General features: G+C 36.5%; 1 protein-coding gene across 1 annotated transcript; it reads left to right on the top strand.

The window, feature by feature from the left end:
- The first annotated feature begins 351 nt into the window (after window positions 1–351).
- Window positions 352–11328, top strand: LOC128639646 (trypsin-like). The gene is made up of 5 exons (XM_053691773.1): window positions 352–406; window positions 6112–6262; window positions 8438–8691; window positions 9826–9962; window positions 11179–11328. The coding sequence occupies exons 1-5, from the start codon at window positions 367–369 to the stop codon at window positions 11326–11328; spliced, it is 732 nt and encodes a 243-aa protein (XP_053547748.1). The 5' UTR covers window positions 352–366.
- Window positions 11329–14226: the final 2898 nt, after the last annotated feature.

The following is a 14226-nucleotide window of genomic DNA, read 5'->3' as shown; positions in this document are numbered from 1 at the left end:
TTTCATTTCACCTGCCATTCCCCTCTTAATGAATGGACCCCAGATGAATTTAAGTTCACAACTTAATTTACGAATACTGTAGAGTTTTTATATTTTCTAGTATTTCAGAAGTGAGATTTATTGCCTCTCTTGCATCACTGTTCCCGGGTTATAATTTTACAGCTTTGTATGAACATGTGCAGTTTTCATGACTACGTGATTAACTCTTCATACAAGGCCAGAGATAAACTTTCTAATGACCTTCTGCATGTCATGTGTATCTTATTTACCTTGTTTGCATACATTAAATATAGAAAATATGGGGAGATAAAGATTAACAAACTGTATAAAAAGCAGCTTTTTCTTCACCCAACATCCATTGTCAACATGAAGTTCCTTCTGATCTGTATGCTCCTTGGAGCAGCTGGTAAGTTCTCTATCACATAAAGTCAAGATAGCTCCTTTAATAAATATTTATACTTTTTCTTATCTGAATTAGATATAAAACTGCTTAACATTTTATGATTATTTTTCTGCCATTTATAATTGTTAATTAATCTTTAATAAATCATAAATACATTGGTTTCTACTAGGGACTGAATAATAAACGTTTAGATTTAATCAGGAAGTATGAGTGGGTAAATGCAGTTTTTCTTTTACATTTGGCATTTTACTGGTAAAATATTTCACATGAACTGTTGTTAACATTTAAATTCTAAATATAACATTTGAATATTGTATTTGAATGATAAATTTCTTAAACTTACACCCAAGTTTATGCTAATGTTACATTCAGTAAAAGGAAGGTTAAGATTAGAAAAACTAAAATAATTTGGCAATGATTTAACATTTGCTGAGAGTGAAAATTTGCAGCCACAATGGTTTATTTTTAACAAAACATCCAAAACTTTCACTCATGCATTAGAGGAAGCAATGAGATCATTGAGATGCCGTATGCTAAAGGAATTCATCACTAACAAGTACTATGAGTTAATAAGTTAGTAAATATACTTTATGCCCCTGGTTTACAATATTAGAGCTTATTTGCCAACACAATTTATTCAGCCAAAATTATTCAAAAGAGTAATAATTGATATGGATTTACACCAAAATGCAGGATTCCTTTACTCAATATATAATTTGCATGACTCTTGTCTCACTTGTCACCAGCTCAAGTAACAGATTGTTCATTTACTTATTTTGGATAAAATGTGAAAAACGCATTTGAAAATCAAATCAATTGTCAAAGTGATAAATTTACAGAATTATAATGTTATAAACAATATTTAAAGAACAAGAAACACATTTTTTTTTATTCTAAAAGAATTTACTTTTATTATCTAATTTGCTTCATTCAGTTAGTATTTTTTTGTTGAAGGATCAGCAATTCCCTACTGGGAGCCAGATGAACACATAAAGTGAGTCAATAAAAAGAAGCATATATGTGCAGCCCACAATAAGTATCTAACTCCCATTACTGCACTTCTGTTCCTAAGCCCACTAGGTATGCTTTTCATCAAATTATACTGAGAGAATAAAGCAAATTATATAATACAATTAAACTATAGTTTTGTTTAAAATTGCGTGTTCTGGACCCTATTTAACAATGAGCGGGCGGACAAGGTTCGCTTCTGAAAATCTGTCTACCCAGCTTTGTGGTATTTAATATTGTGCAAGTGACTGATGGTGCAATGCCACCCTCTGCTCATGCAAGGCCAATCGCGCATGAGCAGGGGCCAATCGCGCATGAGCAGGGGCCAATAACACATGAGCAGGGCCCAATCACGCATGAGCAGGGGCTGTTAATCAGTTACGCCTAGATTTAGAGTTTTGCGGCCAAGGGGGTGCGTTAGCTACGCGTGCTTTTTTCTGGACGCACCTTTTAAATACCGCTGGTATTTAGAGTTCACAGAATGGCTTGGTTTTCAGTGCGTTAGGCTCCAAAAAGGGAGCGTAGAGCATAATTTAACGCCACTGCAACTCTAGATACCAGCGGTGCTTACGGACGCGGCCAGCCTCAAAAACGTGCTCGTGCACGATTCCCCCATAGGAAACAATGGGGCTGTTTGAGCTGAAAAAAAACCTAACACCTGCAAAAAAGCTGCGTTCAGCTCCTAACGCAGCCCCATTGTTTCCTATGAGGAAACACTTCCTACGTCTGCACCTAACACCCTAACATGTACCCCGAGTCTAAACACCCCTAACCTTACACTTATTAACCCCTAATCTGCCGCCCCCGCTATCGCTGACACCTGCATATTTTTTTTAACCCCTAATCTGCCGCTCCGTAAACCGCCGCTACTTACATTATCCCTATGTACCCCTAATCTGCTGCCCCTAACACCGCCGACCCCTATATTATATTTATTAACCCCTAATCTGCCGCCCCCAACGTCGCCTCCACCTAACTACACTTATTAACCCCTAATCTGCCGACCGGACCTGAGCGCTACTATAATAAATGTATTAACCCCTAATCCGCCTCACTCCCGCCTCAATAACCCTATAATAAATAGTATTAACCCCTAATCTGCCCTCCCTAACATTGCCGACACCTAACTTCAAGTATTAACCCCTAATCTGCCGATCGGAGCTCACCGCTACTCTAATAAATTTTTTAACCCCTAAAGCTAATTCTAACCCTAACCCTAACACCCCCCTAAATTAAATATAATTTTATTCTAACGAAATAAATTAACTCTTATTAAATAACTTATTCCTATTTAAAGCTAAATACTTACCTGTAAAATAAACCCTAATATAGCTACAATATAAATTATAATTACATTGTAGCTATTTTAGGATTAATATTTATTTTACAGGCAACTTTGTAATTATTTTAACCAGGTACAATAGCTATTAAATAGTTAATAACTATTTAATAGTTACCTAGTTAAAATAATTACAAAATTACCTGTAAAATAAATCCTAACCTAAGTTACAATTAAACCTAACACTACACTATCAATAAATTAATTAAATAAAATACCTACAATTATCTACAATTAAACCTAACACTACACTATCAATAAATAAATTAAATACAATTCCTACAAATAAATACAATTAAATAAACTAACTAAAGTACAAAAAATAAAAAAGAACTAAGTTACAAAAAATAAAAAAATATTTACAAACATTAGAAAAAAATTACAACAATTTTAAACTAATTACACCTACTCTAAGCCCCCTAATAAAATAACAAAGACCCCCAAAATAAAAAAATGCCCTACCCTATTCTAAATTACAAAAGTTCAAAGCTCTTTTACCTTACCAGCCCTTAAAAGGGCCCTTTGCGGGGCATGCCCCAAAAAATTCAGCTCTTTTGCCTGTAAAAAAAAACATACAATACCCCCCCCCAACATTACAACCCACCACCCACATACCCCTAATCTAACCCAAACCCCCCTTAAATAAACCTAACACTAAGCCCCTGAAGATCTTCCTACCTTATCTTCACCACGCCGGGTTCACCGATCGATCCAGAAGAGTTCCTCTGATGTCTTGATCCAAGCCCAAGCGGGGGGCTGAAGATGTCCATGATCCGACTGAAGTCTTCATCCAAGCGGGAGCTGAAGAGGTCCATGATCCGGCTGAAGTCTTCATCCAAGCGGGAGCTGAAGAGGTCCATGATCCGGATGAAGTCTTCATCCAAGCGGGAGCTGAAGAGGTCCATGATCCGGCTGAAGTCTTCTATCAAGCGGCATCTTCAATCTTCTTTCTTCCGGATCCATGTTCATCCCGCCGACGCGGAACATCCATCTTCACCGACGACTTCCCGACGAATGACAGTTCCTTTAAGGGACGTCATCCAAGATGGCGTCCCTCGAATTCCGATTGGCTGATAGGATTCTATCAGCCAATCGGAATTAAGGTAGGAAAATTCTGATTGGCTGATGGAATCAGCCAATCAGAATCAAGTTCAATCCGATTGGCTGATCCGATCAGCCAATCAGATTGAGCTCGCATTCTATTGGCTGTTCCGAAGAAGAAGATTGATCCGCGCTGGAGGTCTTCACGATGGAGCCGTTCCTCATCGGATGAAGATAGAAGATGCCGCTTGGATCAAAATGGTTGCCGGTCTGGATCGCCTCTTCTTCCCGGATAGGATGAAGACTTTGGAGCCTCTTCTGGACCTCTTCAGCCGCAGGATTATGGATCGCCAGCCCCCGCTTGGGTTGGATGAAGATTTTGGAGCCAGGACCGATCGGTGATACCCGGTGAGGTGAAGATAAGGTAGGAAGATCTTCAGGGGCTTAGTGTTAGGTTTATTTAAGGGGGGTTTGGGTTAGATTAGGGGTATGTGGGTGGTGGGTTGTAATGTTGGGGGGGGGGTATTGTATGTGTTTTTTTACAGGCAAAAGAGCTGAATTTCTTGGGGCATGCCCCGCAAAGGGCCCTGTTCAGGGCTGGTAAGGTAAAAGAGCTTTGAACTTTTGTAATTTAGAATAGGGTAGGGCATTTTTTTATTTTGGGGGGCTTTGTAATTTCATTAGGGGGCTTAGAGTAGGTGTAATTAGTTTAAAATTGTTGTAATATTTTTCTAATGTTTGTAAATATTTTTTTATTTTTTGTAACTTAGTTCTTTTTTATTTTTTGTACTTTAGTTAGTTTATTTAATTGTAGTTATTTGTAGGTATTGTATTTAATTAATGTACTGATAGTGTTGTGTTAGGTTTAATTGTAGGTAATTGTAGGTATTTTATTTAATTTATTTATTGATAGTGTAGTGTTAGGTTTAATTGTAACTTAGGTTAGGATTTATTTTACAGGTAATTTTGTAATTATTTTAACTATTTTAGCTATTAAATAGTTCTTAACTATTTAATAGCTATTGTACCTGGTTAAAATAAATACAAAGTTACCTGTAAAATAAATATAAATCCTAAAATAGCTATAATATAATTATAATTTATATTGTAGCTATATTAGGGTTTATTTTACAGGTAAGTATTTAGCTTTAAATAGGAATAATTTATTTAATAAGAGTTAATTTATTTCGTTAGATTTAAATTATATTTAAGTTAGGGGGTGTTAGGGTTAGGGTTAGACTTAGCTTTAGGGGTTAATCCATTTATTACAGTAGCGGCGAGATTCGGTCGGCAGATTAGGGGTTAATAATTGAAGTTAGGTGTCGGCGATGTTAGGGAGGGCAGATTAAGGGTTAATACTATTTATTATAGGGTTATTGAGGCGGGAGTGAGGCGGATTAGGGGTTAATAACTTTATTATAGTAGCGGTGCGGTCCGCTCGGCAGATTAGGGGTTAATAAGTGTAGGCAGGTGGAGGCGACATTGAGGGGGGCAGATTAGGGGTTAATAAATATAATATAGGGGTCGGCGGTGTTAGGGGCAGCAGATTAGGGGTACATAAGTATAACGTAGGTGGCGGTCGGCAGATTAGGGGTTAAAAAATTTTAATAGAGTGGCGGCGATGTGGGGGGACCTTGGTTTAGGGGTACATAGGTAGTTTATGGGTGTTAGTGTACTTTAGAGCACAGTAGTTAAGAGCTTTATGAACCGTCGTTAGCCCAGAAAGCTCTTAACTACTGACTTTTTTCTGCGGCTGGAGTTTTTTCGTTAGATTTCTAACGCTCACTTCAGCCACGACTCTAAATACCGGAGTTAGAAAGATCCCATTGAAAAGATAGGATACGCAATTGACGTAAGGGGATCTGCGGTATGGAAAAGTCGCGGCTGGAAAGTGAGCGTTAGACCCTTTCCTGACTGACTCCAAATACCGGCGGTAGCCTAAAACCAGCGTTAGGAGCCTCTAACGCTGGTTTTCACGGCTACCGCCAAACTCTAAATCTAGGCCTTAGACTTGTCAAGGGTGATTTTAATTCACTAGCTAAGAGCTGGTGTACAGTTTGAGAAACTGCGTTCTGATGACCACTACTTATTAACTATTGTCTACAAGCTCGCTCATGTGAGTGTGCACTGAAGCGCTCCTAAGCTGCACAGGCAGCTTGATAAATGGAGCCCTCTGTCTGAATCATGAAAGTTTAATTTGAACTTTACTGTCCCTGTAAGTACAATTAACTAACAACAAACTTGTAAGAGCCTTAACATGATATATGATACCTGTTATATGTTTAAGGCATCTCACCCTGCTTATTCCTCCTTTTCTCAGCTGCATTGGATGATGATAAGATCGTAGGAGGTTACACCTGTGGTAAGAACGCTCTTCCATTCCAGGTGTCCCTGAACTCCGGTTACCATTTCTGTGGTGGGTCCCTGATTAACAGCCAGTGGGTTGTGTCTGCTGCTCACTGCTACAAAGCGTAAGTTATGGATTGTATAAATATACATTACATGCAGGTTGATGGATCATGTAGTCTATTGTAAGCTTCCGTACTTCATTATTCATTACATTATTTGCAATAACTGCTAATATCTGGTGCATCTACCCAGATATCCTAGATCCAGCCGACTGGTCTGCAGATCTGATCAGGTTAAGACAATGCTCCAAAGACACAATTATATATTATTCTCTCATGGAAAATATAAATATATGGTATTGTCAGTATCAAGTAATTAACACATTATAGATCACATAGTTGCCTTTATTTGTTCAAGAGTTTAAGTTGGTTAAAAAAAAAATCAACAATTACATTATTTTGCTCCGCAGTCCAATGAAGGTTACTATTAAATCTTGTGAGATTTCAGCAAAATACATTAAGATTGCAGTAAAGGAAAGTGTGAGGAAGATGATTGGCTGTTTTTTTCACCATGGAAATGAGAGTCAAGTGAAAGATCTTCCATCTGTGGAGAAGTTAATGTGATATTTTCTATTCAGCTTTTTACGGTTATGCTGCCTCATTTACATATCTGTATCATGTTTCTTAGTTATAAAGTGACCTCTGGAGTATTCCGAGATGACCACAAACATAAATATAAATATAAATGATATAAAATTCTATATATACTGTATATATATTTATATCAAACTCTAGCTTTGTAGTCACAAAATAAATATAAAAGCATTTTAAAAAGACAGCTTTGAGCATATGACAATGCCATGGTGAGAGGATTTATCGTTTGGTTTTTCTTGATGTGAAACCAAGCACACAATTAGGATTACCTACTATCATGAGGGAATGCAGAAATCAGGATGTAGTTTTAGGGCTTTGCATACTTTTCTTTATGCCATTAATGTGTCTTTTTAAAAAGTCAGGGATAAAACATACTATTTTTTACCTGCCTATTAATGCATTTGACGGCTTTTAACGTTTTCCTCTCAGAGAGTGAGATTTCAATTGTTAGTTCCCACGGGAATAGGGCCCTCAATTCCCCCTGTATTTGTGCCTTATCGTATTGTTTCTCCACTTTACTGTTATCCTTGTACCCATGGGAAGCGCTGCGGAATCTGTCGGCGCTTTATAAATAAAGAATAATAATAATATAGAGTCATTGTGCAATATAATGAAGAAAATGAAAATAATAGTACTACAGATGGTTTAACCATTGCAGCAAAACACGTATGTGCCCTCAGTTCCTATGTCCTATTGATACACCAGACACATTAAGAGTTAAAGGGGATACCACAAATGATACTTGACTAATGAAAGATCACCTGCAGTGTCTCCTGGAAATAGCAAATAAGATACTTGTTTTATCTAAAGCCAATAACCATCTTGAATATGTCTCACCCTACAGCTCTCTCTGCGTCATGCCGACTACATGTATAATTCTTTAATCGCTAATCCCCAGCAGATATAAAATACAATCACAGTCTCCTCCCCTGCAGATCTCATATATATTCCTCATATATATATAGTACTCAAAATTCTGTTCCTTGGTGTTCTCTACTGCCACCAGGTGACTGTCTTAACAATTGAAAGTATTTTTAAATTAAATACAGTGACAGTTATTGAGCCAAAAAATTGGTCATTGTGGTTGAAGTAGTGGTACGGCCCTCTAAAATGATGGGCCCATCCTCAGCTGAGACCCCCACACACCCTTTTGTGGAAGGATTGAAAGAATATAAAGATTTGGTGACATATCTGAGAATGGGAGAGTGTTACACATTTACTAAAGTCTCACCACTCTAAAAACTATTTTAGATAGATAGAAATAGCGAGTAAGAGAGAAAGAGACAGAGAAAGACGAGTAAGAAAGGGAGGCAGAGAACAAGAGAGGGGAAAGGAGAGAGAACAAAAGAGACAGAGAAAAAGAGAGAGGATGACATGGAGGGGAGAGAGAGGATAGAAAGTGGTTATAGCATTTGATTCTTATATTCAACATTGTCCTAAAAGACTTCACAAGAACTGCTGATGCAATGATAAATGCCGAAAGCGTATGCTGTCAGCATTTATCGATGTGCAGTGGACATGATACGCTACATCGTATCATGTCCGCTCGCACTTTCATAAATCGGCCCCTAAAAGTAGGTACTTTCCTTATTTAGTACAACTGATATGCATTTTTCATGATTATTTGAATTATCCCCTTTGCAGAAGCATCCAGGTCAGACTGGGAGAACACAACATTTTTGTCAGTGAAGGCACTGAGCAGTTCATCAATTCTGCCAAGGTCATCAGACATTCTGGTTACAACTCCTGGACCCTGGACAATGACATCATGCTCATCAAGCTCGCCTCTCCTGCTACTCTCAACTCCTATGTGAACTCTGTGGCTCTGCCCTCTGGGTGTGCCGCCGCTGGCACCAGCTGTCTGATCTCTGGCTGGGGAAATACTCTCAGCAGCGGAAGTGAGTAAACCCATCAATAACATATACAATATTATTACCTCTCTTAAGAATTCCATTATTATTATTATTATTATTATGTGTTATTTATAAAGTTCCAATATTTTACATAATGCTCTACAAAGGTACATAGGGGGTAGAGTAGAATTCCTATATTGGCAATTAATACATTTGTTGTTACATTTGTGCAAGAATGGACCACAATCAGTGGTAGATTCACTTTTATACAAAGCAATATTCAGCTAAAGAGGTTCTCAAGTCTAAAGGAAAAGGAGGGAAACAGAAGATGATACCAGTGAGAAAGAAATGTCAAATTTATGGTTGGTGTAAAATTTGAAATAAAATTGATTTATTCTATTTGAAAATATCTAAATGTTAATTCATTTAAACATTACCTTAAAATGGTCATAGATTCCAACTCTTTTTTTTACTTCACACTAATTTATGATCCAGCAATTCGATGTCTCTGAACTCAGAAGTCTATTCCCACAGATAATTACTTATATATGTTTTATATTTTGTTAATTTAGCATTGATTGGAAGGTTACTACCATTGCATGTAATCTGGCTGAAAATGTGGGAAGAAGGTTCTAGGGAGGGAAATATTTTATAGCTGAAATGGCACTTGTAAGGAGGTTATATACTAGGACCCTGAAAACGGAGGTCCTCCAGGTGTGCACATAAGTTTATCTGTTACAAGTTATTTGGGACATCTCCCAAAGGTGTGTGCTTGTCCTGTTATTTTCCTACTTGTAAGGAGGCTGGTACAAGAGATAAAACCTCATATGGGTGGGTTTCATGTACAGTGTAATACAGCCGTTAGTGAGTATTATTTTAAATGGATCAGGATTCAGAGATCTTATGGTGAAGTCTTATTCATATGAGCCTACAACTGCCAATCCTCTATACCATCTGAGGTGGGGAAGATGAGCAGAGGACAGGATTGCATAACACAGTCTTTAACTACCACCAGATGATGCTCCATAACTGTAGTTTAATTTGACAGAAAATGTCCCTGCATGGGTATTTTTCTGCCCACACCTTCTTAAATGGGGACCATTGTGTTTAATTAGAGGTATGTATTTCTACATCAGAATAAATTTGAATATGCTTAATTATTCTCACCATTGTTTACAGCCAACTCCCCAGATCTCCTGCAGTGCGTGGACGCTCCCGTTCTGACTAGTACCCAGTGTAGCAATGCCTACCCCGGTGAGATCACCAACAACATGATCTGTGTTGGATATCTGGAAGGAGGCAAGGATTCCTGCCAGGTAACTCCTCCTACCACTGCATAAACTTGACTTTTATAGTTTCTCTATGAATAGGCGAGTTATGTTGGTTTTACAACAAATTTAGTCTATTGTATAAAAACTTTTTTTGTACTATACATACAGATTACAAGATAAATCAGTAGCACTTTTAGTTTTGGTCTCATTTTACAAGATTTAAGTATTTTTTTTTATTGTTCAAGCGTGCAAACATCTGGATGTCGGATAGCAGGGTGCGCTAAATCCTTCACATAATAGACTTTTATGGGGGCACTCTGAAAAGCTTGTGTCAGCTAAAATAGTGGAGATTTTAACTTAGTTATATACTATGGTGCTGAAATGAAATCTTTGTTAAAAACATTGCTCCTATACATACATACACAATACATAAATACATATATATACATATACACACACATATATATATATATATATATAAATATAAACACTTACACACACGCATACAAATACACATTTAAGCGTTTCACATTCCAGCACCTTATGATATACCATTGGTGTTAAAAATTGCTGATAAAACTTTTTGTTAAAAAACAAACCTTTATTTTACATTCAATATGCATAAGTATAACTGAAATACATTAGTTAATATATTGTTATCTTTTAAAATGCATATTTATAAGAAAAAATGTTACATTAGGTCTACAAAAGTGCAGCATTTTCAGCACTATTTACTTTTGAGCTTGAGCGCAACACTTCTAATAGCGCTCGCTGTACTCTATTAAATGTATAGCGCTTACAAAAAAATGTCAGCAACGTAAAGATTCTTTTATAACCTTTTTTTTACCATCTATTGGTAATACTAGATTTACGCTATTTTTAGTTCCTGTCAAAGCACAAGATAGCGCACCTGGCTTTATCGCTTGAGCTCAGCTTGTAGAATAGTCCTCATTATTTGTCCTGTATTCTGCCATGAACTATAGAACTGCATTTTGAAATAATTATTACGTGCAAATCTATATCCTTAATGTTGACAGAAGACAATTCTTAATTTAGTGGCTGCTTTGTAAAATGTCTTAAAATATCTAGAAACACAAAAATATGTATTTTTATGTTTTGAAAAATAAAATGAAATAATTTTAAGTAGGAATTGTCCCCAAGTATTTTGTACTTTAACTTTTGTTTCAAGTCATGTCAACAGTCATATTGTCTCTGATAGAAGCTTGTGCAATTAGTATATCAATCTTTCCTGTTCCTGCAGGGTGACTCTGGTGGACCTGTGGTGTGTAACGGACAGCTGCAGGGTATTGTCTCCTGGGGCTATGGCTGTGCTCTCAAGAACTATCCTGGTGTCTACACCAAGGTCTGCAACTACGTCTCCTGGATCCAGAACACCATCGCTGCCAACTAAACCATACTTTATATTTCTTCTCTCCTTACTATACATCTTAAGTTGGTGAATTACTCTAAACACAAATGTAATAAATTCTTATACAAAAAAATAGTTGTGTCTAACATTTTCATAAGGTTTTTAATTTAGTTATTATTATTACAGATTAGAATATTGCTGCGTGCTACAAGTTCAATTTGTGTCATCAGATGTTCTTTCTCTTTTTTGTTATTTTGTGACCAGAAATGGGAGTATTCAATGACCAAATAAACTTTTAAAAACACTGACTAGCGTGGACAATCTTTTGCCTGATGTCCTATAATATGTCAGTTTGTTGATGGACACTTAGAAACAAGGCAATACACAGGTTTATGCATTTACTCCATTACTCAAAGGTTTTTTAAAACTTCAATATGCTGAATTTATAACTTTTTGCTGACATCATAGATTACATCATTAATAGAATGATAAAAAAGTGACTTATGACATCATTAATTTAATAAACAAGGCATTACTGGATATTAATGCAGTTACTGTCTGAAATTATAGTTTTTTTAGAGAATAAAACTTAACATAATAAATCCACCGGATGATGAAGGAACCACTTTTTCACATGCACGTTTTGTTTATTTAAAATAAATCTATTATTTAAAAAAACTTAATACTGAATTTCACAATGCAAATGTAGTCAGTAAACTAATAATTAGGGTAGAGCCATGCGTAAACCGTAGAGATTAAAATCATTTTAATGTTTCACTAAATTGGGTCCTATATAAACTGTTTAGTATCATGTGCAACTGGGGGCAAATAGAAAAGTAAGATAAAGTAGATTAAAAAATTACAAAGAACAGTAATACCAAGAATATTAACCCCTTGAGTGCTAACGGCGGCTCTGAGCCGTCGCAGAGTTTCCCACTGAGCCGTCACCAGCACTCTCCCACCTTGAGGGAGATCTGGGGGCTCCCACCCGCTCATACCCCAGCGATCGGGCCTGCATACAGGCATCGCCGGGGCTTCACGTTATGCACGGGAAAGTGCTTAGCACTCAAAGGGTTAAAAGAATATGAAACTCAAAAAATGTCTTTGGTGACTAAGACAGAACAAACCATTTATAAAAAAAAGTTTCTAATTTACTTCCATTATCAAATTTTCTTCTTTCCCATGATTCTCTGTGTTGAAGAAATCGCTCGGTCTGCGCCACTACATGGCAGGAAATAGTGCTGCCATCTAGTGCTCTTGCAAATTAATAACATTATTACTACATGACAGTAAATAGTGCTGCCATCTAGTGCTCTTGCTAATGTATAACATTATTACTACATGACAGTAAATAGTGCTGCCATCTAGTGCTCCTGCTAATGTATAACATTATTACTACATGACAGTAAATAGTGCTGCCATCTAGTGCTCCTGCTAATGTATAACATTAGTACTACATGACAGTAAATAGTGCTGCCATCTAGTGCTCTTGCTAATGTATAACATTATTACTACATGACAGTAAATAGTGCTGCCATCTAGTGCTCTTGCTAATGTATAACATTATTACTACATGACAGTAAATAGTGCTGCCATCTAGTGCTCTTGCTAATGTATAACATTATTACTACATGACAGTAAATAGTGCTGCCATCTAGTGCTCTTGCTAATGTATAACATTATTACTACATGATAGTAAATAGTGTTGCCATCTAGTGCTCTTGCTAATGTATAACATTATTACTACATGACAGTAAATAGTGCTGCCATCTAGTGCTCTTGCTAATGTATAACATTATTACTACATGACAGTAAATAGTGCTGCCATCTAGTGCTCTTGCTAATGTATAACATTATTACTACATGACAGTAAATAGTGCTGCGATCTAGTGCTCTTGCTAATGTATAACATTATTACTACATGACAGTAAATAGTGCTGCCCTCTAGTGCTCTTGCTAATGTATAACATTATTACTACATGACAGTAAATAGTGCTGTCATCTAGTGCTCTTGCTAATGTATAACATTATTACTACATGACAGTATTAGTGCTGCCATCTAGTGCTCTTGCAAATTAATAACATTATTACTACATGACAGTAAATAGTGCTGCCATCTAGTGTCCTTGCAAATGAATAACATTATTACTACATGACAGTAAATAGTGCTGCCATCTAGTGCTCTTGCTAATGTATAACATTATTACTACATGACAGTAAATAGTGCTGCCATCTAGTGCTCTTGCAAATGTATAACATTATTACTACATGACAGTAAATAGTGCTGTCATCTAGTGCTCTTGCTAATGTATAACATTATTACTACATGACAGTAAATAGTGCTGCATTCTAGTGCTCTTGCTAATGTATAACATTATTACTACATGACAGTAAATAGTGCTGCCATCTTGTGCTCTTGCAAATGAATAACATTATTACTACATGAGAGTAAATAGTGCTGCCATCTAGTGCTCTTGCAAATGAATAACATTATTACTACATGACAGTAAATAGTGCTGCCATCTAGTGCTCTTGCCAATGTATAACATTATTACTACATGACAGTAAATAGTGCTGCCATCTAGTGCTCTTGCAAATGAATAACATTATTACTACATGACAGTAAATAGTGCTGCCATCTAGTGCTCTTGCTAATGTATAACATTAGTACTATATGACAGGAAATAGTGCTGCCCTCTAGTGCTCTTGCTAATGTATACCATTATTACTACATGACAGTAAATAGTGCTGCCATCCAGTGCTCTTGCAAATGTATAACATTATTACTACATGACAGTAAATAGTGCTGCCATCTAGTGCTCTTGCAAATGTATAACATTATTACTACATGACAGTATTAGTGCTGCCATCTAGTACTCTTGCAAATGAATAACATTCTTACTAAATGACAGGAAAATGTGCTGCCATCTAGTGCTCTTG

The sequence above is a fragment of the Bombina bombina genome, chromosome 9 (genome assembly GCF_027579735.1).
Source record: "Bombina bombina isolate aBomBom1 chromosome 9, aBomBom1.pri, whole genome shotgun sequence".
Lineage (NCBI taxonomy): Eukaryota > Metazoa > Chordata > Amphibia > Anura > Bombinatoridae > Bombina > Bombina bombina.
Note: the sequence above shows the minus strand (reverse complement) of the source record. Positions and strands in the feature narration are given on the sequence as shown.

Excerpts from the sequence above, each read along its gene's own strand:
- LOC128639646 (XM_053691773.1), top strand. The coding sequence starts at position 367 with ATGAAGTTCCTTCTGATCTGTATGCTCCTTGGAGCAGCTG. Across the intron at positions 407-6,111 it reads TATGCTCCTTGGAGCAGCTG|CTGCATTGGATGATGATAAG; the intron begins GTAAGTTCTCTA and ends TCCTTTTCTCAG. Across the intron at positions 8,692-9,825 it reads AAATACTCTCAGCAGCGGAA|CCAACTCCCCAGATCTCCTG; the intron begins GTGAGTAAACCC and ends CATTGTTTACAG.